Below are 27,091 nucleotides of genomic sequence, written 5' to 3'. Positions count from 1 at the left end.
GAGGAGAGGGAGTGCCCAACTTCTTTTTCATTTTCAGGTTTTCCATTTCGCTTTGCCTATTTATCCCTTTTTTTCTGGCACTAATAAACCCATAAAATAAGTATTTTCTATAATATATATCAATCTAGAACTTTCCAATATTTCAAATAAGATGTCATCACGTGCCTAATGTATTTTGCATACTCGAAAATTTTTCAAATTTATAATTTTCTAACTTTTGATGTTATTTTAACTTTACCGTTATTAATATATTAAAATATGATACATTATCTTATATCTTATATTTTTTACTATTATTTAAACGGAATTTTGTTTTTATAATTACCACCTTGTATATAAGATGTAATTGAAAAATCGAAAATATCTTTTATTTTCACTTGATAATATGATACAATTTGCTTGTTTTTTTTGTTGTACTTAGGTTTCGATCTCCTCTCTTACGAAATATACACACTCATGTATATATATATATATATATACGTATACAATTTAAAATAAGCTTCAAGATTGGAAAAAATGATATCATTTTCTTCCATTTCTTTCCTACACTTGTGATTATTTTCTTCTCTCTCAAGCTCAACCTCTCAGTTCCTTTTGTTAATTATTTTATTAATAAGTTAATTCCTCATTTTATCGCATTGATTTTGTCCCCCCCCCCCCCTCCCCCCCAAAAAAATTCCATAATTATAACTTTTTATTTTTCTTACTCTGAACTTATTCTTTTTCTTCCAAACCAATCCATTCATGGGGGTATTTTGGTTGTTGGGAAAAATCATTATATAGTTGGTTAAAGAAAAATTTTAAACACAAATTTCTGCGTTTATCATTTATTAAAATTGATAAAGTCATTTACATAATATCATCAACATCAATATTGATATTTTATGAGATTTATACTATTCATAACTTTTTTTTTTGGACAAACACCACCCGTGATATCCGAAAGATTAATAGAATCTGACTGATCCAAATCGAATCGAAACATATATTTGATAGCCGCATTATAGATAGGAAGTAGGGCTATGTTTATGCACTTACCAAAGTATAACATAGCAGGAAAGAAGAGAGAGAACGAGAAGTTCAAAGCTCGTTCCTTCGTCTTCTTTCTCGTCACGGTCACCAGCGCTCTCTCTCTGTTAAACCCGCTGTCCGGGTAGCAGGTAAGATCGAGTTTCCATGGCTGCTCTGTCACTGCTTGGTTCATGATTCTTCGAGCATGTTCTGGAACTTCGACCTGTTCACTTCAGAGCAGAAGTTTGTTCCTTTACGTGCCTCGTCTCTCTTTCGGCTGTGTGTCTTGTTCATTCAAATTGGTGTGTTGCAGTGTCGTCGGTGAAAACAAATACTGAGCCGCGGACGCTTTGTTTGTGAATATGTGATGTGTTTGAGATGCCCTTTTACGCCTTTGTTAAGAAAGCGTCCGACTTGAGCAGTGATTAGATCCTCTTTGGTTTGTTTTTGAGGTTTGGATCTCATTAGGGTTTATCCACACTTGGGAAAATATGCAGTTTGCTTTTGGATTGATTGTCAATTGCTGGTGTTGGTGTGGCCCTTTCCGTGTTAGTTCATATTAAAACTACTGAATTTGGCTGTGACTGAGGAATTTGGAATTGCCCTTTCCAGAGTTTTGAATCCTAGTTGCAGCGCATAGTAATTGGAGAGGGAGAGTTTGAAGGTTGGCAGTGGAGATGGACAATGGAGGAGGGAACTCTCTGCCCTCGGGGGCTGACGGGGTCAAGAGAAAAGTCTGCTATTTCTATGACCCAGAAGTGGGCAATTACTACTACGGGCAAGGGCACCCGATGAAGCCCCATAGGATCAGAATGACTCATGCCCTGTTAGCACACTACGGTCTTCTCCAGCATATGCAGGTCCTTAAGCCCTTCCCGGCAAGGGACAGAGACCTCTGCCGATTCCATGCGGATGATTACGTCTCATTCCTTAGGAGCATAACCCCTGAGACGCAGCAGGACCAACTCAGGCAGCTGAAGCGGTTCAACGTCGGGGAGGACTGTCCAGTCTTCGACGGGCTCTACTCTTTCTGTCAGACTTATGCTGGTGGGTCTGTCGGTGGGGCTGTTAAGTTGAATCACGGTCTTTGTGATATTGCCATCAACTGGGCTGGTGGGCTGCACCATGCTAAGAAGTGTGAGGCTTCGGGATTTTGCTATGTCAACGATATTGTCCTAGCCATTCTAGAGCTTCTTAAGCAGCATGAGGTGAGTCTAAATTTTCTCTCTCTAAATGTGCTCATTGCTGACATTTTGAAGTTATCATCTTCCTGTTGCTATTGCTATTACATGAGAGCCTGTTTACTTGTTTTGCGGTGGTGGTTAGGTTTGGGCTCAACTGTTTCTGTAATTATTTAAAGATAAAGGGAACTGAATTCTGTCATCTTGAAATATACCAACTGCTAGTAACTTTTTTTTTTTTTTGGGTATAGAATGTTTTGATGTATAGAAAATCAGCATGTTCATAATTGAGATGACTTGCATAGACCAAGTCATTTTCCAGTTTTAGGACTTACAACTAGAAAATCAATGAAAGATATATGATACGTTTTTAATCACCCAATAAGACTAGCCTTCTATATCAGAAAATTAGTCGTTCCTAATTAGAAGTATATATTATATGTTAGTATAGTTAACAAGCTGAATAAATTGAAGTAGCTACTGCATTACAGAATTTGTATGCCTTCTCTCACCCAATTGCTTTTCCAGCGTGTTTTATATGTGGACATTGACATTCACCATGGAGATGGTGTGGAGGAGGCCTTCTACACAACCGACAGGGTTATGACCGTTTCATTCCATAAGTTTGGAGACTACTTTCCTGGAACTGGGGATATTCTTGATATTGGATATTCCAAGGGGAAATTCTACTCCCTAAATGTCCCATTAGATGATGGGATTGATGATGAGAGCTACCATTATTTATTTAAACCCATTATTGGGAAAGTGATGGAAGTCTTTAAGCCTGGTGCTGTGGTTCTTCAATGCGGGGCTGATTCTTTGTCTGGTGACCGATTGGGATGCTTCAACCTTTCAATTAAAGGCCATGCAGACTGTGTGAGATTTATGAGATCATTCAATGTGCCACTGTTGTTACTCGGTGGTGGCGGCTATACCATTCGAAATGTTGCTCGTTGCTGGTGTTATGAGGTAAGTTCTCTTCCAATAAATTCTTGTTTCATCAAAGCATTATTTGAACAAATACAACGTCATTCCTATGAGGGTCCATTTTCTATGAAACCTGGTATCTGTCATATAGCACAGTAAAATGCGAAAGCTGATATCTTCATCTGACTAGTTATGGCGCACATATATGTCCATTTTTGTTTTTTGTTTTTTTTCCCTTTTCGTATGGATTCTGCATTGAAATTTTTTTTTTTGCCTCGTCAGTTCTGTTGAGAAATAAAGGCAAGTCTTCATGCTTATCAAGCATGAAGTCGTATGAAGTGCAGTCCAAGTTAACTGTATTTATCTTTTTCCCTTATCACTCTGCATTGTCTCTTCTTGGTAATGCTGAAGAGGCGATCAGTTTTGTTATAATTCTAACGCATCAATCTATGGACCTAGACTTTACAATGGCTTGTCTCATGATTGAGTGTTTAAATCTTTATTTATCTAATTTGAGAGCAACTTACCGTCTGTTCCATGTGCATGGGTTCAAGCTAACTTCTTGATTCATTAACTCACCACTTTGATGCAGACAGGGGTAGCCCTTGGAATGGAAGTTGATGACAAGATGCCTCAGCATGAGTATTACGAATATTTTGGACCAGACTATACTCTTCATGTTGCCCCAAGCAACATGGAGAATAAGAATACACGGCAAATGTTGGAGGACATAAGGTCAAAGCTTCTTGATAATCTGTCAAAGCTCGAGCATGCACCAAGTGTCCCTTTCCAGGAACGGCCCCCTGATACCGAGATCCCAGAGGTATTATCTGTATAATAATTCCTTTCTTTTCTTGCTTATAGTGTATTTTGTATGTCTTTTTTTAGTATATATGCAATACACATGGGTCTCTTGTATTGTGAACACATTGTTCTCGCCTTAATCTTATGCAAGGCTTAGTTTCATATGAACATAGTTGTTGTGAGACTCTTCATATTATTTTGCTGATCTAACGCATTGGACGAGGATGAACGTCGATTGAACTGCTAGCTACCTTGTGTTGGCTTCTGTTTCCTCTGAATTTCTAGTAATTGACAAATATCTTTTATGACATTTAGGCTGACGAAGATCAGGAGGATCCAGATGAAAGATGGGATCCTGAGTCTGACATGGAGGTTGATGAAGAGCAGTGAGTATATTCGCCTTTTCTTTTACTTACCGTCTCATGCCTTTACAACTTCGTATTGACCTTATCTTTTCACAGGAAGCCACTACCAAGCAGAGTAAAGAGAGAACTAATAGAACCTGATGGCAAAGACCAGGTAACCATGGCCTTTGAGAAGCACATAATTAATGCTTTGTTCTTCATAATTTGAAGTTTGTGGATTGTCAAATCATGTTTTAGCCATTTCTCCATCAACACTGCCACATCTTGATCGCATTATGATTAGCCTGACTTTCGATGTTGAAGCTTTCCCTATCACATCTTGTTCTTGTTTACCTCATTTGTTGTTTAGTATATTAATATCCTGCTTTCATATTCAAATATTCTGAGCCATGGTTACTCCTTCCAGGACGGTCAGAAAGTAAATTCAGACCACCCACGAGGTCTTGATGCAGTTCCTGAGGAGATTGCACCTGCAAAGGTGAAGATGAACCGTTATTGTCAACACTCTCGGCGTTCTAATTAATTATTAATCTATTGCCGTCAATTTCTTATTTAACTGTGGTTGCTTATTGCAGGCGTCAGACGTAAGTGCCATGGCAATAGATGAACAACCAGTGAAAGTCGAACAAGAGAACTCTGTGAAAGCATCGGATCAGAGCTACCCAAAGTAAAACTTAATTTGGCACATTTTGAATGGCTATGCAGTTAAATTATTCTCTTCAGAAGAGTACCAGCTGAAGGACTCATGAACAGTGGCCCCGACCTGACCTTTTCGTAGATTCACACATTATAGTGATTGTGTAAAGCTGGAAATGGAGGTGCTGTGAAACTGATTGTACAACTCCTTCAAGTGTAAAACTGTCCCCATCTCAGATACCAAGTTGTGTTATCATCTTCGATATTTCATTACCCAACTGTAGTTCAATCATTTTTGTTGACTGGATATACGATGTTTGTCCTCTCTAGTTAGAGTATTGTTCCATGATTTTAGTAATGTATACATGGTTTGTGGTTTCCCTCGGTGGAACATGGTCTGTGTTCTCTTTTCAACCAGTACATAAGATAAAAAGATCACACTAAAGAAGTCCGTATGGCATAAAACACATTCTTCTGTCAAACACAAATGCAATGTACATGGAACGTGTCCCCCTTTCTTGTTTTGCAGAAAGGAAGACGGGGGATATACAAGAAAAACTTGAATAGAAATAAGAAACCTATACGAGTCATGTTAATTAAACTGAATCAAAAGTCACAATAAGGTTTTGTTCTGTTAGTCTCTCAACCTGTGTCCTTCTACTGAACTTTCTGGTTCCAACAATTCTGTGTTCCACGGCTACATGTACCAACTCATCGACCTCTGGTACTTGACAATCCCTCTGCATTAGTCTGGGCAACTTCCTAACTCTTTTCAGGGCTTACATGAGATCAGCAACAAAACTTGCTCCCTAAGGTATTCTGTTCATAAGAGCCCGCTTCGTTCTCTCAATAGACTGTACATGACGAAAGCTCGCGGCAATAGCTTGAACAAGAAAAAACCGCTTCTCTCCCTCTCTCCCTGTTTCTTTTCCAACTGGGAATACTTTCAGCTCTCTGTTGTGCGAAGATGAGAGTGACTGGACCTGAGAATAGCAGAGTTTCAATACTGCCAATTGGTGAAGACTGCAGCCTTTGCCCTCAACCTCTGCTTGGACCACACGACAAAGCTGAATTTTTATTTGCCACCGAAGTATGAGATATAGGCAGGTGCCGCTATCTTTTGCTCACTTGAGGGATTCTTGGGTCGCCAAGGCTCTTCGCTCAAAAGAGAAGAAAATGTCATGATATGAAAGGGAGACCTGCTAATCCAAGAGACAAATAGAATAAATAGGTAATACGTAATTGCGTAGACGGTGCTGGAGGTAGCAGAACCTGCAAGTCAGAGTGATGCTCTCCGTGTCTAAGATACCGACAGGCTGCCCTCTGTGACCGTCAGTATACTCTGAAACAACAGGAACTTGACTAACTTCGTGCCTGTTCATCGCTACCCGAGCGTCACGAAGACTCATACTGGGTACAGCAGTCCAAGGGACTCGGCATTTGCCGCCAACGGAAGAACATAGTTCAGACACTACCCGTTCCTGCAACAAAGAAAGCTTTTACATTGACATGGTTAATGGTTAATTATGTAGCAGCTGATGCAGCAGCTGCATGACCTTGTCTGCAAAGCTACATCTTGTTCTTGCTATAGCCAAGGACTAATTCGCCACAGTCCTTGATTTCTGTAAGTTGCTTGACGATTTCAGGGCTCCCTCAGCAAATAACAGTGGCAGACAATCTCGAATGGAATGGACGCAATCAATCAAAACTGTTGCTTGCTTTCGTTCCCACAATAATTTAGATGGGGCCAATAACAATCTTATCATTGTAATTTATCTGATGTGGTGGAATTTTTTCAAACATGGGATATCAAAGAGCTCCTAAATTATTGCAACTCATCAGCTGTCAAGAAGGCTCAGAAAAGATCTTTCAAAATCAATATGAACAGTTACGAACCTTTGGTCCCCTCTTTCTGGGATTGGTAGATCTGCTGAGCTCCTCGATGTCTCCAAGTGTTAGTAAACCAATCAAAATATTATCCGCATCGACAATCAATGCACCGGATTGCTTCTCTGCGAGCATGAGGTTCACTGCTTCTGAAAGCTTAGTGTTCATTGAAATGGTCACGTATCTAGTCCTCATAGCCTGAGAAACAGAAGTCTTTCTCTCCAACTCTACCACATCAAGGCCAGACTCTTCTAGACAGAGTGAGCTTTCAATATCGCAGAGGTTATTCACACCTGAATTTCTTTCATCAAGCTCAGAAGAAGTAGGTAGTTCACTCATTGTAGGAGAAGAAACTCTTGGAGGTTGTTGAGTAGTAGTCAGTGTTTCTCCAGTTCTAGAACTTGTGGGAACCTTGTTATCATGTTTTCTTGTCTTCTCGATGTCTTTTCTCCTCGACTGTCCTGAAGTGATCCACGAGGACAACCCAACAGCTCCAAGCAGTGGCAGGACGATCCTGTAGTCTTGTGTTAGCTCGAAGAGCAATAGAACTGCAGTAAGAGGTACCTGACATACCCCAGCAAGAGTAGCAGCCATTCCGACCTGCATAACAATATATAAAGCTGTCACAATGAATTTTTTGTGAAGTAACAAACTTGCAAGATCAAAGTTACTATGCCAGTCATAAATGTGTATAGTTGTGTCAATAACCCGAGAGAAGCAAAAGAACAATCCCTCCAAGCCATCATTTAGCGTTCACTACCCTACATGGGCTAAAAATCAATGTAATTCAAATATATATTCTGATTAATTTTGTGTGTGTGTGTGTGTGTGAGAGAGAGAGAGAGAGAGAGAGAGAGAGAGAGAGAGAAGATGGAAGCTAGTGAAAATTCACATATATGGACATGAATTCAACATGAGAGCGAACTATCGCCAGAAATTATATAGCTGTAATGGATCTGCAGAAGTTAAAGAAATTTCTAGTTAAGAGTTGGCAAACCCAATAAGGTCATCAAGCAATACCAGGCCATAAGCTCGCGGGGATGCCACTTCCAGAACGGATAAGTCAATTATCGGGTTGGACTGAGTGAGCACATAGCTAATCAATTTCCCATAAGCAGTTCCGGTGGCAGCTCCAATAAAGAGGGAAGGAGCATAGTAGCCCCCGACAAGCCCAGAAGCCCGGCACAGAGAAGTAGCAACTATTTTGACGGCTACAAGCTGGACCAACAGCTCAGCCGAGAGGCCTTTAACGAATGGTCGGGACTCAAGCAAAATGTCAACATTCTCAAATCCCCAGTACAGGATCTCGGGATAGGCCAGGGCTATAAGCCCAACTGACAAACCTCCTAGCACAGGAAAAGCAGCACGAGGAATCCTAGTGGATTCTTGGATGCTATCGACGGTGGTCAGCATGTAGGATGTACATCGAGATAATGCCAGTGAGACCAGTCCACATATTACACCCAGTAGAAGATACAATGGGAGCTCTGGAAATAGATAGAGATCACTCAAAATTCTTGGTGATTGTATGCTGGTATTAAGAGGAAGTCGGTTTTCCATTAACTTGCCGTCTTTAAAGTAGTTCCCCGGCTAGTTAAGAAGAAGAATTACAGAACAGGGTGGACAGACCTCCTGAGATAGGTTTATACCTAAGTGAGTTAAACATCGTTTATACCATTAAGTAGGTTTTAAAACTCGATGGCTTGAGCAGTTTTTATCTCAATTTGGTCCTTGAAGGATCTCGGTCCTTCCTATTCAGTTCCCATTCTCTTAAAGTAGCCTCTACCTACCTTTTAAGCATTTAATCCAGTAAGTTTTATTAAATGCCATTGCAGTGTTTTGAACTTCCCATAATAGCAGAATAGGAAGTATTCACTGGAAAAACATGCTTTACCTCCTGGAGATCTGAAATCATAGACCGGGACCTTAAAAGCTGGTTCAGATCCGAGACCGACTTCTGATACTATAGAAGCTATGACGGCACTGAGAATAACTGTTGAAGTAGTATTTGTCAGCGACAAGGATGAATCTGGTGGGGATGGCCATAGGACAGATTCAACAGCGAAGAAACAACCAGCAACAGCCGCGTTAAAACCTGGAAACAGAATCTATTCGTTAAGGATCCTATGCCATAGAGAAGGCATTAGTAGCTTGAAAGCACCCTCGGTCCTATTGCCGGTAAGGTAAAAAAAGAAAATGTATTCATTCTCAAATTTTGGATGAGTGAGACGCAAAAAAAAAAGGAATCGCACATGAAAAGGTTCGGTTTTGTACATCTGATTCCTGTCCTTCCTGCTCACAACTACGTCCATTCCAGATAAGCCTTAATCATGTTATCTCAGTCGAATAGTTAACTGACATGACATGGATAAATTTTAGAGATTTGAGATACAAAAGGTACTATTAGAAAACACAAAGCACAAGTTCTCGTGCGGATTAAGAAATGCAGATCGGGAAGATAAAAACGAGAAGTCTATATAATGACTAGGTTTGCCAACCCGAAGAGATTCCAGCAGCAGACCCTGCAGCCACGAGGGAGGGCTTTCTCAGGGAGCTTTTATTGAACAGGTTCCCAACACCCTTTGCAACACTAGCCCCAATTTCAACACTGGGGCCTTCCGGCCCCAGAGAATTCCCGGTGCCAAGAGTCACACAAGCAGCAACCGCCTTCAGAACGGGCCTCAATACAGCCTTAACACGATTCTCCTTGCCGCCACCATCGCCATCTATGGAGCTCCGAATGAGATTCAACATCCCGACGATCAGACCCCCGCAGGCAGGGACCAAAATGACCCTACTCCACGTAGCTTCAATAGGGGCCTCCCTGAGCCAAGAGGCCCCCCTGGAGGGTATCCCATCCCAGAAGAAATCGCGCAGCTCATGGACCCCATTGTTGAAGACCACGACCCCCAGCCCCGTAACCAGACCGACCAAGCAGGACGACACGATGGGCCAGGTGCCGGCATCCTCCTCACTCTTGCCATCGGATCCACTGCCTTTAATAGTGGTTGGCTCGGGTGGATCTTGAAGATTCGTGCAGCGAATTCGGGTGGGTATAGCAGGGGAAGGAGAAGACAGATTCCTGAAGAGCGACTGCGGAGGGGTCGAGAAAGAGAGCAAGAGACTAGAACACGAGGAACAATCCGAGAACGCGAGAGGGGACTGGGGACAATGGCTGTGGGAGTAGAGAGAGTGAAGAAGCGTGTGGCTTAAGGTCCCCATTGCCTTCTGCTCAGAGAAGGCTCTGTTTCTGTGGATAAAGGAAATATACGTAAAGACCTGTCCATAAATGGACGGAAGGAAGGAAGGAGAGGTAATGGCCAACTGAAAATAACCGCTCCGTGTCAAATTTACCCGCCACAAGATGGATCCAAGGAAATCCCAGCGGTTGATTTCGGTTCCGACTCGTGAAATTTTACCCTTTCGACCTTCGGATCAAAATAACCAGTCGACCTATATGCAGAGGTTTGGTTTTGCTCCGATCGGTCCTTCGTACCTTTGGTGCCGTCAAATTTGTACTAACCCCCACCTTCGCATCCCGGTGCAAACATGACGATCCTAGAAGTACAGAGTAATATGCAGAATGGGGCTGGATGATTTTCCTTCTGCATATTTGGTTACGAATCGAAATTTAAAATGATATCACGGGCAAGATTTTGGAATAGAAGCATAAGTTGCTCATCATCCCCTGCAAAATCGTCAACTCTTCAAGAATTTCCAACACCAGACCTCCTCAGACGAGAAGGCTTCTTTTAATTATTGGGCAACACACGCAGCTCATCACCGAGTCTGCTACCGGGCAGAGGAAGGCTCAGCCATTGCAACTTTGGATTGGCAATTTCGCAGACATAAATTATAACACATTCAGAGAAATCGTCCACCGGCTATATAAAGTAGGCAAATGTAGCACCATAGACAAACAACTGAGGGGAAGCATCTTTTATGTTATAGAGACAGCTGATATGCCCTCCTGCCCGACCAAAACCAAGCGGGGCCCCACACGACCTTGGCCCACAGGACTAGGAAACCGAGATTCCATGTGGACTCGCAGATAAGTTAGAGGAAGGCATCCTTCTCAAGAAGCTTCAACACCTCGTTCTGGCTGTTCAGCTTCGCAACGTCGATAGGAGTCTTGCCATCAAGGTTTTGAAGAGTGCTGCAACATAAATGGAAAAGAAACTCTTAGCAGACAAACAGGTCATATGGTGAACTTCGTTTCGCACTGTTTGTGAACCAATGGGGACCATCCGAGACTCATATCAATTTCTATTGTGGACGGATCACCTAATCTGATGAGATCTCATCATTCTCAGGTTAAATGCATCTCACGAGGGCCAGATTCACTCGGAGCATAGTTTGTGTTAACTTACACAGCAGCCCCATTCTCCAGAAGCAAAGCTACGCACTCTTTTCTTCCATAACCAGCTGCATAATGAAGGGCGGTATTCTTGTTCTTGTCTAGAGCATCCACAGCCGCTCCAGCTTCGATCAGAACCTGAGCACACTTCACCTGAAGATGAAGAGAAAGAGCAGGCATGAGTCAAGAAACTATCTCAAGGACTGCCTTTTCAATTGTTTATTAGGCAAGCTATCTTTGAGCCTCTGCACACAAGCAATAAGAATGGTATATCACATCCTATGACCAGCTAAATGCTAGTTTACAGAATAATGATATCCAAACAGATAACAGGTTGGTTTCCAGAGGATTAAAACTTCTGAAAAATTAGTCCAACCATTCAATTTCTTCAGGACCAAACAAAGAACAATGGAAAAATAGGTGAATCTCAAATAGTTCACGTCTTTTAATGAAAAACTAAAAATAATAAAAATCAGCATTCACTGCAATCAAAAGCTTACCTCCCCATATCCACATGCAAAATGAAGGGCTGTCCTTCCTTCAGAATCTTCCTCATCCTTGATAGCACCTTCAGCCAATGCTTTTTTCAATCCCTAGAAGAAATATAAAGAGGGAACTTTCATTTTTTTATAAGTGAAGAAAAGGGAAATATGTCCTATAGTTTCTAAACAAACTTCCTCTTAGGTGAAAAATCGATACGTATTTATCCCAAAAAAAGAGGGGTGGGGGGGTGGGGAGATCCATACAAATAAAGCAATGAGGAACATAACGGTATTTTAAATTCTTTAGTTCGGTGATAAACAAAGCATTATGCATGTTGACCCTAAGGAGGAGCACAGGTTATGGATAGCTAAGAGTAAACTGTAGAGATAATGTAAGTAGGAGCATTCACTTAGGACAAAGTTCGGCCATTGGCCATAACAGTTTGAGTTAGCCCTCTCATTTTGACAGTCATGCTGCCAACTTTTGGTTCTATTGAAAAGCCATAAAAGAAGTAATACATACCTCCACGTCACCAACACTAGCAGTTTGGTGAACAATTGATTCATCCTCATTACCAGCATCTTCATCGTCATCTGGAACAGCATTTTCACCAGAAGTGGCTGCCTCTCCAGCAGCAGCAAGACCCATCGCTTCACCCAGCTTTGTCAGAACATCTTTATCATTCCAATACCTACAATGAACAACCTTTTCACATAAGCATACGAGAAGGCACCTAAACCAGCACAAAAAAGCAGCTCCCAACAGAAGAATATGATGAGATTGATGGTGTGAACCTCATCATAGCAGCTGGACCACCAGTTTCCATTTCCTCTAATATGCCCTTCAAAGCTGGATCTTCCTTTATCCGTGCCATTCGTTCCTCAATTTGTTCCTTTTGTGTCGGATTTGCCAAATTCTCAAGCATGCTAGACATAGCAGGATCCTGAGGAAAAGAAGATTAGAGAAACAAATAATAACGTTTTTTTTCCCAGCCACAACCATATATAGAAAAGGAATAATGTAGATATCCTAACATAATGGAGACGGCTATTACCTGCATCAAGGCACTACCAAGGCGTTCTGCCATAGTCATGAATTGAGGATTCTGCATAACTTGTTGCATCGTGGAATAGTACTGTTGTGTATCAAACTGAGGAATGCTTTCTTCTTCCGGAGCGCCGTGGAAGGTTTTCTGGATCTGCTCGGCCATCTGATTGAATGAAGGATCATTTGCTATCTGCTCAGCCAATTGTTTAATGCTGGGATCCTACACGAGTCATCAACCAAACTATCAATTGCAATCACCAAACAATTAGAAGAACAACCAGAGATTCCAAGGCATGTAAATATTCACAAATACCAATTGGCTTTATGGATGATAAGTGTTGGAAAGGAAACCCATGAACTAGAAAGAGAAATAAAGATAGTTTTAACATACGTTCAGCAGATTGTGCATCGCTGAAAAGTCAAAAGGATTGGGAATGGCAGGCCCAGATTCCGACTCCGCGGCAGAAGACTCCGGCATCAAAGGTTTGCTCTCTTTGGGAGATGCTTTATCATCTAGAACATATAATTATCACATATCAACACAAACTTTTCCTCAAACTGAATCTTGAAGAATAAGGCACTCGTCTTTGAAATAGACAACACATGAGCCACAATCCATATCGAGCATATAGCATCACTACTAACCACCATCTGATCTAATTCAAGTAATGACAAGGAGCATTTACACATTTCAAGGAGGTCTAACTCTCCGATATCAGAACCGTGGAACAACGTAAGATCAAAGCACCGACACCCATAAGAAGAAAGGCCCAAAACTCAACGACAACATAACAAACAGCAAGGGCTCTTCACTAAAGCCAACTCTTGGAGCAAGCGAAAGCAAGCTGGAAACCTTAAAAAATTGAACTTGTTGATGTAAATGAACCAAGATTCAGAAAAGAAATGAATCCGATCAAAACCTCGTATAGATAAAACCCCCCATCAATTACCAAATCAGGAAAAAACCCAATCAAATGTAAGCACGAATCCGACAAAACCAATCGACCCGACACACAAATCAAAACCAGCAGCTCAGCCGAGAAGCGTACCAGCTGGGCCATCCCTGGGCGAATTCGAAGCCATATCTGCAAATTCAAGAACAGAACAGAGATAAGGTTCAGTCCCAGTGGAGGAAGGGGACAAAATCTTCGAGTCAAACTTGAGAAGCTGCTCAGGGAAAAGGAAGGACCTGACGATGAGAATTAAAGGGCAAAGGGGAACCGAGCGGTGACTTGAGGAAGAGGAATTGGGGATTCGACGAGGGGAGGGGATAGGGCGAGGGCGAAGCAATGGATCTCTCTCTCTCTCTCTCCCCCTCTCTCTCCTCTCTCTCTCTGTCTCTGCAACAGATTCAATCAAAAAACCCTATTTTCAATTAATTAATCATTTAATTTAATTCGCCGATACACGTGCGAGCCACTTGCACACCCGTGTGATGATGCCAGCGGGGGACCCCTAGCATGTGGGCCCCACATGCGAGCCCACTTGCACACACGTGTGATGAAATGGATGGGCCTCTGCCCTCCTTCGGTCGCCGAAATGGATGGGCCTCTGGGCTCTAATTGGGCTCCCCGAGTACTTTGGGCCATTTTCTGCTATTTCCACTCCCGTAATTGCTGTGGCCACTCCTTCCTTTTCCTTCCTCATTGCAAAGCAATATGGACTATATGTGAAAAGTATGCTGCGGAAAGGAGAATGAGTTAGATTAATGAGACTAACATTGCACGGCGGTATGTGGAAGTTTCAACGCGATGTCAAGAAAAATAGGCATGATGGGCTTCACAGGCTCTAAATGAAGACTTGCATGTCATAATATGTGTTAATCTCACGTAATGTTCGGATGTTCCTAGTAAAAACTAGCCAGAATGTCCTTGTAAAACGTTGGGTTCATATATTTTTGAATTGCCAATCTTCCACGCCAATGGGGTTTTTTTTTTTTCTTTTTAAAACGAAAGCTGATTTTTCTTTTATGATTTCTGCACCAAAGCACAAAATGATGCGAGTGTTCGTAGTTAGACTTCAAACCAATGCTGAAAATATCCGATGCAGAAGACTTCTCGACGTTATCAAGTAAATAGATCACAAATTTGACTCCTCTACAGTTCGTGCAATCGTATCCATGTAATGGGAATCTGTCGTCCGTAATAGAAGTTGTAGACGAGCACAAGTTGTTGTCCAATTTTGTCCAATGGACAATTCACCTGCCAACCAGTTGAGATCCCGTTCCAATTTCGGATACTACCTTTGTCCTTGAAACAACCCATCAAACTTCCAATGCATATGGAAAGCATTCGATCCGATTTCAACTGACTATGTACGTTGCCAATATTTCAATTTTTCTTCAATTATTACATGCGCTCGCTCATATATGCAGTTTCAAATAATTTTAGCAGTTAGAAGCAGGCCAAACCAAACAGTGAACCAGAAAGCCATCATGGTGATAGGCGCAGCTTCAAGAATAGCTTTCTTCATGAGCACATCGCTTTCTCCAGCAGTTCCTGCAATTCCCCGCTATTATAGGCCTCTGCAAACATCGATAGTTCCCATTAGAACTTGCACATTTGAATCTAGTCGAAAGCTTTCATCAACTTTAGGAGAAGTAATTTCCTCTACATTATGCAGAATCGCATTATATATGAGCCGGCAAAGCAAAGAACACGTGACCAATAAAATAATGTTGGAATGTTAAAGTAGCAAAACAACTCGGGAAGTGATTAACAAACCATTCCTAGATTTGGCTGATGAAGCGATTATTGTCCAGAAAGAACAGAAACAAGCACATGTTCTTGGAATGTCTGTATTTTTCAGTAATCCTAGAAACTGAAGGATTAACAAGAACTATCCTCTTCTGAGTTTACTTTCTCAGCATCGATTATCCCCTACATGAAAGCTTTTGTTCAGTCAGTCGTCTCTTTTTCATTACCACCTCCAGCAACGCCTAGACGAAAGAAAAAAAACACTGAACCAGCACTGTTCCATGCACAATCCAAGACTCAAAACTCCCACAAGACTCGATACTTCGAAATCCTCAAGTTTAAGCAACCATTCCAGACAACATTAATAAGTCTCCAGTCACCAAATTATACTAATTATACTCGTGTTGCAGAAAGAGTGATCTTTACCAAGAGGTTTTTGGTTTCTTGTTGTGTCTGTAACATTGAACTAGGAAAGCACCAGCAAATGCTCGATAAAAGCCCATCGAACTTACCAACGGTAATGTCACATCCACCGAAGAATTCACCTTGAATGTAAAGTTGAGGAAAGGTAGGCCAGCTAGAATACTCCTTCAAACCCTGACGCAGCATCTCGTTCTCTAGGATGTTGATCGTCTCGAAAGGCATGTTGAGGGACTTCAAAATTTGCACTACTGTGTTCGAGAACCCGCACTGAGGAAAATCCTTGGTTCCCTTCATGAAAACCACCACTTTGTTCGACGTAACCACCTTGTCAAGTGTCGACTTTAGCTCAGGAGTCAATGCTGCATCCACAGTCCCACACCAAAAGACAATTGTCTGTCACAATCTACACCAAACCGGAGACCAGAAAGAGGAAGCAGTGGTCGAGAAATGTGACAAGAGGGGCTAATTAAAGATCAGTATTGAGCATCACGCTCTGCCTCCTTTCGATTACGATTGTTGCCGAATCTTATCATTCATATATATTCAAGACGTTTCCAGCATCATCTTCCGAATTGTTCGATATTACAGCATCTGCGTTCATGCTACCAATTCAAGTTTCGCGAAATATGGGAACTTCCCAGAATTCCAAGAACTCGGGAACTTCCAAACCTCAAGTACACTTCGAATAGAGTGATTGACTTCATTACCGGAAGCAATGAAATAGCTAAACTGAGGAAGTATACTTCCTTCAAGCAAGCCGCAGCTCGCATGAACCTGAATAATACTATCCAACTGGAAGGAATCTGACTGTACGAATCGAATCGGCCAATCCGAAAGTGAGTGATTGACTCCATTACCGGAAGCGAAGCAGCGGAAGGAGCTGCCGTTAGGTCTAGAGCCGACAACGGCGGATCCGGGCCTGCCGACGACCGTCAGGAGGCGAAGGGAGCGTGGCAGCCGGGAGAGGCCGGTCAGACGGTGCGCGGCGATCAGACACAAGCTCGGCCGGGGAGCAGAGAGCGGAGACTCCGAGGAGGAGAAGGCGGAGGAGGGTAGGACCGTCGACTGGAGAAGCGCCATTGCTGCCCGGAACTCAGCGTCGTCGTTTCGTCTGTCGTCCCGCTCTCTCCCCTCCCGCAGTTTTGTCCTCAGAATATATTCTTTTTCTTTGAGGTAACGGCAGATCCTGGCCGTCCATTTTCCGCATTATTTTGTGGATTCCGTCCATATTGTTCAATTCCTTTCTTCTTTTTTTTTGAATTGAAGAAGTCTTTTATAAAGATATTTTTTTCTGCTAGCAATAATTTTTTTTTCTTCTAAGTAATGAAGTACTTATCAGAGATATATATAAGGATGGTGCAATCCAAAAATCTTATACATATCATTAAAATCGAGATATTTCATATTCGACTTTCAACGATAAAACTTTTTATTTCATTTTCTTATCCTTATTAGACCCAATTTTGTAACTGAAAAAGAATACATATATTTATATCATGTCCTTTTTTCGCACTTGTAAAGCGCGCATGAGATTTGCTTTTCCTTGTTTGCACAAACTTGGGATTTGTTTGTAGTTTGATATGAAGCTACAACTGATGTCATTTTTTAAACCAAATTTGTGTTAGAAATAACGGAATGTCCACGTATTTGTTTTACTAATCCGATTGTATCTTCTTTTGAGAATGAGAGAGATAATGTGAAGATTTTAATAATATAATAGAATTTCTTTTTTAAATATAATTTTAATTTAATGAAAATAAAATTTGTTGGTATTTTAATAGTTTTTGTTAATTGAATTGTATCAATTTATTTATTTTGTGAGAATTGTATCATTTTATTGAAAACATCATAATTTACATTGAGATATTGACTATGCCACCGATTAATACAGCCACAAGAATACTGACCACGGGCTAGCTAGGAGGCTGCCGATGATGAAGTCATCTATAATAACGTTTCATTTTTTTTGTTCAGCAAAAAAAAATAGTTTTAGTTTTTCACCCAAAAAATTTTCAATGTAACATATATAAAATATGATATAATATTTATTTTGGTAGATTTAATTTTAAATAAATAAATATATTTAAATATTTAAATCTAGATCCTAAAATATGAAAATACAAGGGAAAAAAAGGGACGGCGGGGAAAATTCCGGTGGTGGGCCCACGGATTCCCAGCAGGACAGCGACTGACAAACGGAGGAGAAGAAATAGGGTAAGGAAACATCAGAGAGGAACGCGGCGGAACTGAAAACCCTAGCACGCTCATTTCACCTCAGCTCCCTTCGCCATCGCAGCAGCTCACCCGGACCCCCGATCCCCTCAGGTAACCTAAACCCCGGTCTTCTTCTACCTTCTCCTCCGTCAGCTCATCCGATGTTCAGTTTGCCTTAGCTGGTGCTTCTTGCCTTGCTCCGTGTCTGTGACGCTTGTCGGTTCATCGCGCGTTAGATTCGATCTGGTCATGTTCACTCTTTGTTAACTTGTAATAATCGGAATTTGGATTTGGATTTGACTGGTTTGGTGCGTTGGCTTCGTGTCGGATTGGGAATGGAGCTCCCTCCGATACTTGCTGCGCTGGTTTACCTGATTGTGACTCGTCTTGACCAGACGTTGAATCTTCGCCGCGAATTGCCTTTTACTCTATGTGCTCCACGCGTTGTCATTTGGTCGTGGTTTATTGGGCTCAGTCGCCTTCCCCGGTAGATCCAACGGCTTATGGGGTTCTGTCGCCTTTTTGCGCTTTTCTTTCGTCCCCTTCTCTCTCTCCAGTCATTGATAGATAGTAATTCAAGATTGAGTTTCGAGATCTTATTGCCCTTGTAGTCCAATTCGATGTCGCCTAAGCATGACATTCATCGGTCAGAACCTGCAATAGCATATAGCTTATATTTTTGAACCTTCAATTAAAGTGAGAATCATCACTGCACCCGTAGTTTTATGAGCTCCCTAAATTAGAAATGTCTCAGGATGTCTCATTTTAATTGGAAAGAAACCCGATATTGAATGTTGTCTCAAGTACAATTTATGGGCCTAAGAGAACTTCGTTTTGCAACCATGGGGCTTTCCATTCACAAAGGAACATATATCCATATACATGTGTATGGGAGTGTGGTACTTTTAACTTGCTTCAGTAAACACCTTCATGGAGTTCATTGCGGCTATCGCCATTCATAACTAACTCTGTCTGTTTGATTGGTTGCTTCAGGATGCATTGAGTTCCTTCTTCCCTTCTGCGTTTAATGTTGTAGAAGACTTAAAATTTTGCTGTACTTATTTTCTTGAGTTACGAAAGTGATATAAATCTTCTTTTAAAGGGTGAACTGTGTGTACAATCATCTCGTGCGGAAGATAGATATTAATGCATCATCTTTTATTGCAATACTCTTTCCATCTTGATGCCTCTTTCCACATAATGTTCTACGGTTTGGACTGGGATTGGACTTTTTCGCAAGGTCTTTTTATTTCGTTCTCCTCTTGGAGCTTTGAATCTTGATCTAATATTTTGTGTGTTTGCACAGGCTGTTTAAACAGTAATTAGCAGTGATGGCTGATGGTGAATCGGACAAGAATATTGAAATATGGAAGATCAAGAAACTGATCAAGGCATTGGAATCTGCCAGGGGTAATGGTACAAGCATGATATCTCTTATTATGCCTCCACGCGATCAAATATCTCGTGTCACTAAGATGTTGGGTGATGAGTTTGGAACTGCTTCAAACATCAAGAGTAGGGTCAACCGTCAGTCTGTCTTGGGTGCCATTACTTCTGCCCAACAGAGGCTCAAGCTGTACAACAAGGTTCCTCCCAATGGTCTGGTGCTTTACACTGGGACCATTGTCACTGAAGATGGCAAGGAAAAGAAGGTGACCATAGATTTCGAGCCTTTCAAGCCTATTAATGCTTCACTATACCTCTGTGATAACAAATTTCACACTGAGGCCCTGAATGAGCTCTTAGAGTCTGATGACAAGTTTGGGTTCATTGTCATGGATGGAAATGGAACTCTATTTGGAACACTCAGTGGGAATACAAGAGAAGTACTCCACAAGTTCACTGTCGATCTTCCCAAGAAGCACGGAAGAGGAGGTCAGTCAGCTCTACGTTTTGCCCGTCTTCGGATGGAAAAACGACACAATTACGTCAGGAAGACTGCAGAGCTTGCGACTCAGTTCTTCATCAACCCTGCCACTAGTCAGCCTAACGTGGCTGGTCTAATTCTTGCTGGTTCTGCCGATTTCAAGACTGAGCTGAGCCAATCAGATATGTTTGATCCTCGTCTACAGGCTAAGATACTTAACGTGGTTGATGTTTCCTATGGAGGTGAAAATGGGTTTAATCAGGCTATCGAGTTGTCTGCTGAAATCCTCTCGAATGTGAAGTTCATACAGGAGAAGCGCTTGATTGGGAAGTACTTCGAGGAAATCAGTCAAGATACTGGAAAATATGTATTTGGGGTAGACGATACTTTGAAGGCTCTCGAAATGGGTGCTGTTGAGACCCTTATTGTGTGGGAGAACTTAGACATTAACAGGTATGTGCTGAAGAACAGCACCACAGGCGAGGTCATAATCAAGCACTTGAACAAGGAGCAGGAAGCTGATCAGAGCAACTTCCGGGACCCAGCTACCCCTGCTGAGCTAGAAGTTCAGGAGAAGATGCCGCTGCTTGAGTGGTTTGCAAATGAGTACAAGAAATTTGGCTGCACTCTTGAGTTTGTCACCAACAAGTCTCAGGAGGGGTCGCAATTTTGCCGAGGGTTTGGCGGAATTGGGGGTATCCTCCGTTACCAGCTGGACATAAGATCGTTTGACGAGCTGTCTGATGATGGAGAGGTTTACGAGGATTCTGACTGAAGTGCAGGATGAGCTGATGCCAAAGACGGGCTGTGATGACGAAACTTTGCTGCTTCTCTTTCGATAATCTGAAAAATCGGCCCAAGAAGATACTTGGCTCCCGCTCGCACAGTTTGGTTGCCCGTCCCACCTGTTTTGCAAAGATCGTACTCATCACTTCTTTCTTCCTCCTGCACTTTCCTGTTTTGAAATGCGTTCGATGGCAACAGACCACAGATATGGTTTTATGAGGACCTTTATATGAAGAGGACAGATTGGTAAAGCTTCGAAAAGATAGGCATAAGGGATCAAAGAGGGTATGTCCGAACATATTTCCCTGTTCTGTTTTGTCTTGTCATTATGACTGTTCTATACAGTGTCCCTTGTTTGATCTCGTTTTACTCATGTTCCCCGGGGACTTAAGTCGGTCAGTCCCGGGATGGCTTTGTGAACTTATCTTCTTGAGTCTCCCCCACTTTACTTTGTTATTTTACTTCCTTGCCAGGATGAATTTCATTGAGAACTCAAATCAGGAAGAAACCTTGTATTAGTCATACTTCAAGCTGAATGACATAAGTGAAAGTAAACCAGATACACTATTGTGTCTATACGCGTTTGCCAGTTTTCGAACCGAGCAGTTTCAGGAGAGCAGAACCTGAACAGGTATATTATTTGGCGCAAGTCTAGAAATTGGCAGGAGCAGGATTGTTCCAATTGTCGCCTGAGGACCGAGCACTTCCCAGGAATAGATGGATTTCTACAACCTTCCTAGTAATCAAGCCCACTCTAGCTATCACTGAGTGCAATTAACTGATCAACAACAGACGGATCAGCCAGAGTGCTTGTGTCCCCCAGCTCGTCTAATTGTCGAGAAGCGATCTTCCTAAGAATTCGCCTCATTATCTTCCCGCTTCGGGTCTTTGGGAGGCCAGGTGCCCAGTGAATCTTGTCTGGTGCTGCAAATGCTCCGATCTGCAACAGCAAAAAGTTGCAAATCAATTCCAGAAAGAAACCAAGAAACTTAGATAAACCAGAAACCATTATCTCTATCTCGATCTGCAGTCTAAGATCAGATGATTAAAATTGAGAAGAGACTACAAAAAAGAAATAATGACGCGAACTTTAAAGTCGGGGCTGCACCTGCTTTCTCACGGTGACGACGAGACTCTTCCGAAGTTCTTCGCTGTAAGGGACACCGTCGGCAAGTGTAACAAAGGCATAGATTCCCTGTCCCTTGACCTAGAAAGGAACCGACATCAAACACTCTTCTCTTCCCAGTAGGGCCACAATTCCTTTTTTGTTCCAAGACTTCTAATACCCGGGTAAAATGTCATGGGATAAAAAAAGTACCTCGTGCTCGACACCGACCACAGCAGCTTCAGAACACTGCGGGTGGGAAACGAGAGCTGATTCAACTTCTGCCGTGCCAATACGATGGCCACTACCACATGTTCGGATCACCGGGAATTTATTAGTGATAAATACAAAGTCCCAGATTGAAAGTTTCATCTTTGAATAGGCAGCCCATGGAAGGTAAGAGTGGTACCTGACGTTGATTACGTCATCGACTCTACCAGTAAGCCAGTAGTATCCATCCTTGTCCCTATAGAATTAAAGAGACGTTATTGTATGCCCTTAGATCGATTTCGCTCAATCAAATTGAACAAAACATGAGGAACCTGCATTTTATCCCCACATAAAGGATCACAGATTTGAGTTCTAAACAGCAGTTTGGCTCAGGGTACCGAGGCACACCTGCTCTAAGAGCAACCAGTCATTTCCCAGGGAAGGTAAGTTGATTTGAGTTATAATTATGAACTAACCTGCTGCATCCATCGCCACTGAAATAATAGCCTGGGAATGGCTTGAAGTAGGTGGTTTCATATCGTTCGTGATCCCCATATAAGGTGCGAAATGCTCCCGGCCACGAGCTCTTCACACAAAGGTACCCACTGCACTCGCCTTCAAGTTTAAGCCCCTTCTCGTCCACTATTGCTGGCTGCAGTTGTATTAAAAGAACTTTTCTCTTTTACCATAACAAATAAGAAGCTTCAGATAATGAAACTCGAGAAATGCATAAGGTGCTTTTTGGCGAAGATTATGAATGTTCTGTTTTTCGGATGAAACACTTCAAAACTTCCTTTTTTATTCTCTTCTTCCCCCGAAAGACAGGTAACTTTGAATACTTTCATCAGAAAATATCTTCGGGACACCAACCTGAACTCCAAAGAAAGGAAAGGTAGCAGAACCGGGCTTCTGAGGCCAGGCACCGGGAAGTGGAGTTATCTGCATGGCGATCACAAGAAACTCTTATGAGCAGCATAATGAGAAAAACTCACAGAGCAAAGCAAACCATTAAGATGCGAAGAGGAACTAATACACCTTCCTTAGAGATGTGGGCAACAGGAGTAAAAGAAAATAGGAAAATACCATGAAGCCCCCAGTCTCAGTTTGCCACCAAGTGTCAGATATGGGACACCTCGAATCCCCGACCACGTTGAAGAACCACCTAAAACACGAGCACTTTCATCTTTATCCTTGGGAAACTGACAATATGTACTGCTTGAAATAGATAAGTAAAGGCGTTGAGCTGCAAACCTCCAAGCGCTTGGGTTGATAGGCTCTCCAACACTTCCAAGGACCCGTAATGATTTGCGAGAATATCGCGTCACATACTGGGGAAAAAGTTATAATTAATCAATAAGAAACTTGTGGCATTTACCATGTCCCATCATCTAGAGAACAATACAATATCGTATTCTTATTGCCTATGTTTCAATTAGGCAACTTAGTAATATAAGAGATTCTCACCTCATCCCCAGCTCGCATGAGGGATCGAACCAATGTGGGAGCAGTGTAGAAAAGCGTCACCTTGTACTTGTCCACAATATCCCAACATCGTCCTGGATCTGGATAACTTGGTGCCTACAGTTACACGATATCTCGACATATTAAAGGGCAACAACCTAAAGAGGGAGTGGTGTGATGTCATATCTCATCCTGTTTGCGTTCGCAAACAAGTGTTCCTGTTTACTTAATGGAGCCCAGAATTCCCCAATTCATGTCCATGCCAAAGAAGAAATTCTTCACTTTCTTATGCTTACCCCTTCAAAGACTATAACCGTTGCTCCGTTCAGCATAGGTCCATAAGTGACGTAGCTGTGCCCTGTGATCCAACCACAATCTGCTGTGCACCTGAAACCAAGCTAAACAATTAATTACAAGTTTATAGAAAATTCGAGCAAAATATAGTCACATTTTCCCAAGAGAGGTCTGCCAAGGTTTCAATGAAGATGGGATTACCAGTAAACATCGGAAGGCTTGTAGTCGAATGCATACTTAAATGTGGTCGCAGTGTATACCATATACCCACCAGTCGTATGCAGAACACCCTTCTCAGAAAAGTACAGTTAAATATTGCTACATTAAACATAGAGAAATATAAAGAAATTTTGACGTAATGAAACATCTAGCTTACCTTTGGCTTCCCTGTGCTTCCGCTGGTATAAAGGAGGAAGAGGGGATCTTCTGCATCAACCCACTCCACTTCACAAGTAGTTGGATATTTAGGAACCACATCCTATAAGCCATCAGAATTTCATCAGAAACCTTTGGATGGGGGAACCCTTGACAGGGTTCTGAGAACTAGATCAGAATTAAATCGGCTCAAACATGGCTTCATGGGCCCAAGAGGTGGTCTAATAAGTTGATAAAAGTATTTCTCACTAAATTTTTAAACAGTATTGGAAAGATTATTAAACAACATAAAATCTTGATGTTATGGCTGGCTCTGGATGGTTCAATAAGTTCCTACTGTACACAAAACACCATCAGTTACATTTAGCAATTTATCACAATATCAACATAGTGAACGGACCTGCCACCAAATGTCTCTTCCTTCCTGCCATTTGGTTTCGCCTCTCATCATGGCCGACTGATTTTCATAGGTTAGGCAGACATCTACAGAAGAAAAGAGAGAGAGAGGTCTTGTTTTAATTGTCAAAGGGACTAGGAAGAGAAGCAAGGAAATTAGCAGGAATACCTGAAAATGAAATACAGTGATCTGGATATGCATTTTTTCATCAATGACAAAATATTTAGAATGTCATTGCATTTATATGACGCACAAATGCTCACTTCCTACCAATGGATATCCCACTTTTAGCTGATTCAGCAAGAGCAGTATCAACGATGCCCTTAAGATATATGACCTTAGGCCCTCTTTTAACAGCATTGCAAGTAATAACAGCCTTCGGTTTGCAATCCATGATCCTCTGAGCGAGGGATTCTGAAGAAAAACCAGCAAATACAACCTACAAGAAATGAGAAAAGTACAATATGATTTAGTTAAAGAAATAAGCACCATTAAAGGAAGAAGACAAAAAGCAATGTTGAGGACGTACCGAGTGAATGGCACCAATTCGAGCACATGCAAGCATTGTTATTGGGAGTTCCATTAGCATTGGCAGATAAACCACCACAGCATCACCCTTCTTCACCCCAACATCTTTTAAGTAATTTGCAAGCTGCGAAGAAATCATTTTGACAATTTTCTTTTATTTTCTGATTCAATTTTCTGAGGATGCACTAGAGATGGTTTGGAGGTGAGTGAAAATGTGACATTGGAGCAAAGTACGACATGAATTCGACCTGGCAAACTTTTTGCAGGAGTTGTGAATAAGTTAAGCTGCCATCAGAGCCTGGCTCATTTCCTTCCCAGTAAATGGCAATTTTGTCCCCGTTCCCAGTTTCCACATTCCTATCCAAGCAATTATAGCAAATGTTGGTAATACCTCCCTTGAACCACTGCTCACAAAAACCGACATAATGCGACATTACGTTACAGTTGTGACAAGCTTAAGAGAAAGAGAGGATACAAGTTCCGAGAATTTAAAATAGACCTCGATCTTGATATCTCCTTTCCTCACATCAAGATTCTCAGAGTAAACTTGCTTGCCCCACTTCTCCTTCCAGTAGAACTGCGATGCAATATCGGACCAAAACCCAGCAGGGTCTTCAATGGACCTTTTGTACATCTCCAAGTACTGATGATTCAACAACCCAATACAAATCAAACCTGAGAACATATTTACCGTAAAATAACAAACAGTGGCCCAAAGAGAGAGACCTTTTCAAGGGAGGCAACCATGGCCTGACCGGAGAAATCTTTACTTGGGAAGACAAGTTCACTTTCCTCCGAAGCAAGGGCTTCGCCAAGCACCACTGCATTTATTGGACAAGAACTTCTCGAAGAAGTCACCACATTCATATTCATAGGACAAGGATGCCTCCAGATACCATTTGACTCATAGTTAGACCCCATCATCAACCTCCTAGGACCAATACTCGGGCAGGGGCGATACTGCTGTCTGTGATGGTTACTGCCGAGAAGAGGGATGCGAACGAGAGCTTCACATGATATCGCTACGTTGTAACATTGAGGGAGCATCCTGTTTATTTACACCACCAGAAGCCTCAGTCCCATATATCAATCTATGAACTTTTAGAAATCGATCTTGAATTATACAGTTATCATTGCAAAACAGAGCAAGCATCACCGGATTCTCGAATTTTGAGCACGAAAACGAGAAGGGTATCCCCCAAGATTCTACCTTTTCATCATTCCCGACCATTTGAATTACAAAATGAAGACACAGCCCAGCAAATACAACCGCTGAAAAAGCTAACCTTGGGCGTGATGGCTGCTAGCGCAAGCTCCCGAGCTCGAACAAGTGGACGGATAAGGTTCGAATATTCAGAGACAGATACAAAGCAGACCCGTCAAGCTGAAGCATCAATCTGTCCACATGAAGGTAGGACTAAGAATTCAACTTCAATCTGTATACTATTACTATATCCTCATCAAGAAATGGGAATCAAGCGGGTCAGGACAGGAAGATATGCTTGCTTGTTCACCAAAAAAAAAAAAAAGATTTTGCTATGAACTTTTGTTCGTCGTCGTCCGTTCCATATATCATCTATGAACCCATCCGTCTTCCGGGCCATGTAATGAGGTCTCGCATCGAGGAAGCCGCCATCCCGCTGTCTTTTGTATGATGCAGTGATTAATGATGAGGACGATGATGATTGAGTGTCAATTTCTCGGTGGGGAAAATTCGAAAGAAGACAGAAATTGGGTAAAATGACCAAAAATGTAAATATTGGAAACATGTTACCTTGCTTTTTGTTTTTGACCTTTTTAGGAGGATTGTCGGGAACAGCCAAATTTTTTGACCTTTTTAGGAGCCTCTGTATTTGGTATTAAAGTTAAGGTGAGTTGTATTTTTATTTTAATTAATTTATAATGATTGTATTGTTGAATTATGAAAAAATATATGAAAAAGTAATGAATAGTTAAAAGAATTTAATATTAAAAATTGAATTGAATGATTAAAAAATAAAAAAGTAATAATTGTGTTATTAAATTGAAGATAAATGG

The 27,091-nt window shown here is 41.7% G+C and overlaps 6 protein-coding genes across 10 annotated transcripts; 2 read left to right on the top strand and 4 right to left on the bottom strand.

Annotated features, from left to right (window-relative positions):
* The first annotated feature begins 1,005 nt into the window (after positions 1–1,005).
* On the top strand, positions 1,006–5,257 carry LOC116196344 (histone deacetylase 19). Its single transcript, XM_031526018.1, has 8 exons — positions 1,006–1,160; positions 1,624–2,219; positions 2,721–3,161; positions 3,712–3,942; positions 4,239–4,309; positions 4,385–4,442; positions 4,695–4,766; positions 4,864–5,257. Exons 2-8 carry the CDS (start codon positions 1,689–1,691, stop codon positions 4,957–4,959), a joined length of 1,500 nt encoding a protein of 499 aa, XP_031381878.1. The 5' UTR covers positions 1,006–1,160; positions 1,624–1,688; the 3' UTR covers positions 4,960–5,257.
* Positions 5,258–5,379: 122 nt separating this feature from the next.
* LOC116196343 (chloride channel protein CLC-e) lies at positions 5,380–10,460 on the bottom strand. 2 transcript variants are annotated; one of them, XM_031526017.1, is made up of 6 exons: positions 9,310–10,460; positions 8,706–8,906; positions 7,832–8,298; positions 6,821–7,411; positions 6,197–6,405; positions 5,380–6,079 (listed from the first exon to the last, which is right to left on the bottom strand). In XM_031526017.1, exons 1-6 carry the CDS (start codon positions 10,031–10,033, stop codon positions 6,049–6,051), a joined length of 2,223 nt encoding a protein of 740 aa, XP_031381877.1. In that variant the 5' UTR covers positions 10,034–10,460; the 3' UTR covers positions 5,380–6,048. The 2 variants fall into 2 exon arrangements, with proteins under 2 accessions (XP_031381877.1, XP_031381875.1); XM_031526015.1 differs by having other exon boundaries at positions 5,380–6,405; positions 9,310–10,061; positions 10,166–10,460.
* A 151-nt stretch (positions 10,461–10,611) lies between these two features.
* LOC116196345 (ankyrin repeat domain-containing protein 2A) lies at positions 10,612–14,052 on the bottom strand. The gene is made up of 9 exons (XM_031526019.1): positions 13,888–14,052; positions 13,748–13,783; positions 13,090–13,211; positions 12,706–12,918; positions 12,446–12,594; positions 12,174–12,342; positions 11,669–11,761; positions 11,182–11,321; positions 10,612–10,967 (listed from the first exon to the last, which is right to left on the bottom strand). The coding sequence occupies exons 2-9, from the start codon at positions 13,779–13,781 to the stop codon at positions 10,868–10,870; spliced, it is 1,020 nt and encodes a 339-aa protein (XP_031381879.1). The 5' UTR covers positions 13,782–13,783; positions 13,888–14,052; the 3' UTR covers positions 10,612–10,867.
* Positions 14,053–14,964: 912 nt separating this feature from the next.
* On the bottom strand, positions 14,965–16,963 carry LOC116196346 (monothiol glutaredoxin-S14, chloroplastic). Its single transcript, XM_031526020.1, has 3 exons — positions 16,675–16,963; positions 15,907–16,176; positions 14,965–15,222 (listed from the first exon to the last, which is right to left on the bottom strand). The coding sequence occupies exons 1-3, from the start codon at positions 16,895–16,897 to the stop codon at positions 15,167–15,169; spliced, it is 549 nt and encodes a 182-aa protein (XP_031381880.1). The 5' UTR covers positions 16,898–16,963; the 3' UTR covers positions 14,965–15,166.
* A 1,001-nt stretch (positions 16,964–17,964) lies between these two features.
* LOC116195024 (eukaryotic peptide chain release factor subunit 1-3) lies at positions 17,965–21,188 on the top strand. Its single transcript, XM_031523978.1, has 2 exons — positions 17,965–18,142; positions 19,338–21,188. The coding sequence occupies exon 2, from the start codon at positions 19,363–19,365 to the stop codon at positions 20,671–20,673; it is 1,311 nt and encodes a 436-aa protein (XP_031379838.1). The 5' UTR covers positions 17,965–18,142; positions 19,338–19,362; the 3' UTR covers positions 20,674–21,188.
* On the bottom strand, positions 21,185–26,754 carry LOC116195022 (acetyl-coenzyme A synthetase, chloroplastic/glyoxysomal-like). 4 transcript variants are annotated; one of them, XM_031523975.1, is made up of 19 exons: positions 26,599–26,754; positions 26,341–26,451; positions 25,781–26,102; positions 25,554–25,697; positions 25,303–25,458; positions 25,056–25,178; positions 24,797–24,965; positions 24,530–24,612; positions 24,131–24,232; positions 23,956–24,044; positions 23,757–23,847; positions 23,464–23,577; positions 23,251–23,327; positions 23,083–23,161; positions 22,870–22,938; positions 22,476–22,651; positions 22,003–22,255; positions 21,793–21,891; positions 21,185–21,624 (listed from the first exon to the last, which is right to left on the bottom strand). In XM_031523975.1, the coding sequence occupies exons 3-19, from the start codon at positions 26,099–26,101 to the stop codon at positions 21,439–21,441; spliced, it is 2,331 nt and encodes a 776-aa protein (XP_031379835.1). In that variant the 5' UTR covers position 26,102; positions 26,341–26,451; positions 26,599–26,754; the 3' UTR covers positions 21,185–21,438. The 4 variants fall into 4 exon arrangements, with proteins under 4 accessions (XP_031379835.1, XP_031379836.1, XP_031379837.1 ...); XM_031523976.1 differs by having other exon boundaries at positions 26,569–26,717; XM_031523977.1 differs by having other exon boundaries at positions 22,003–22,093; positions 22,199–22,255; positions 26,341–26,712.
* Positions 26,755–27,091: the final 337 nt, after the last annotated feature.

The sequence above is a fragment of the Punica granatum genome, chromosome 2, assembly GCF_007655135.1.
Source record: "Punica granatum isolate Tunisia-2019 chromosome 2, ASM765513v2, whole genome shotgun sequence".
NCBI classification, from domain to species: Eukaryota; Viridiplantae; Streptophyta; class Magnoliopsida; order Myrtales; family Lythraceae; genus Punica; species Punica granatum.
The sequence above is the reverse complement of the archived record's forward strand: the minus strand, read 5'-3'. Positions and strand labels throughout refer to the sequence as shown.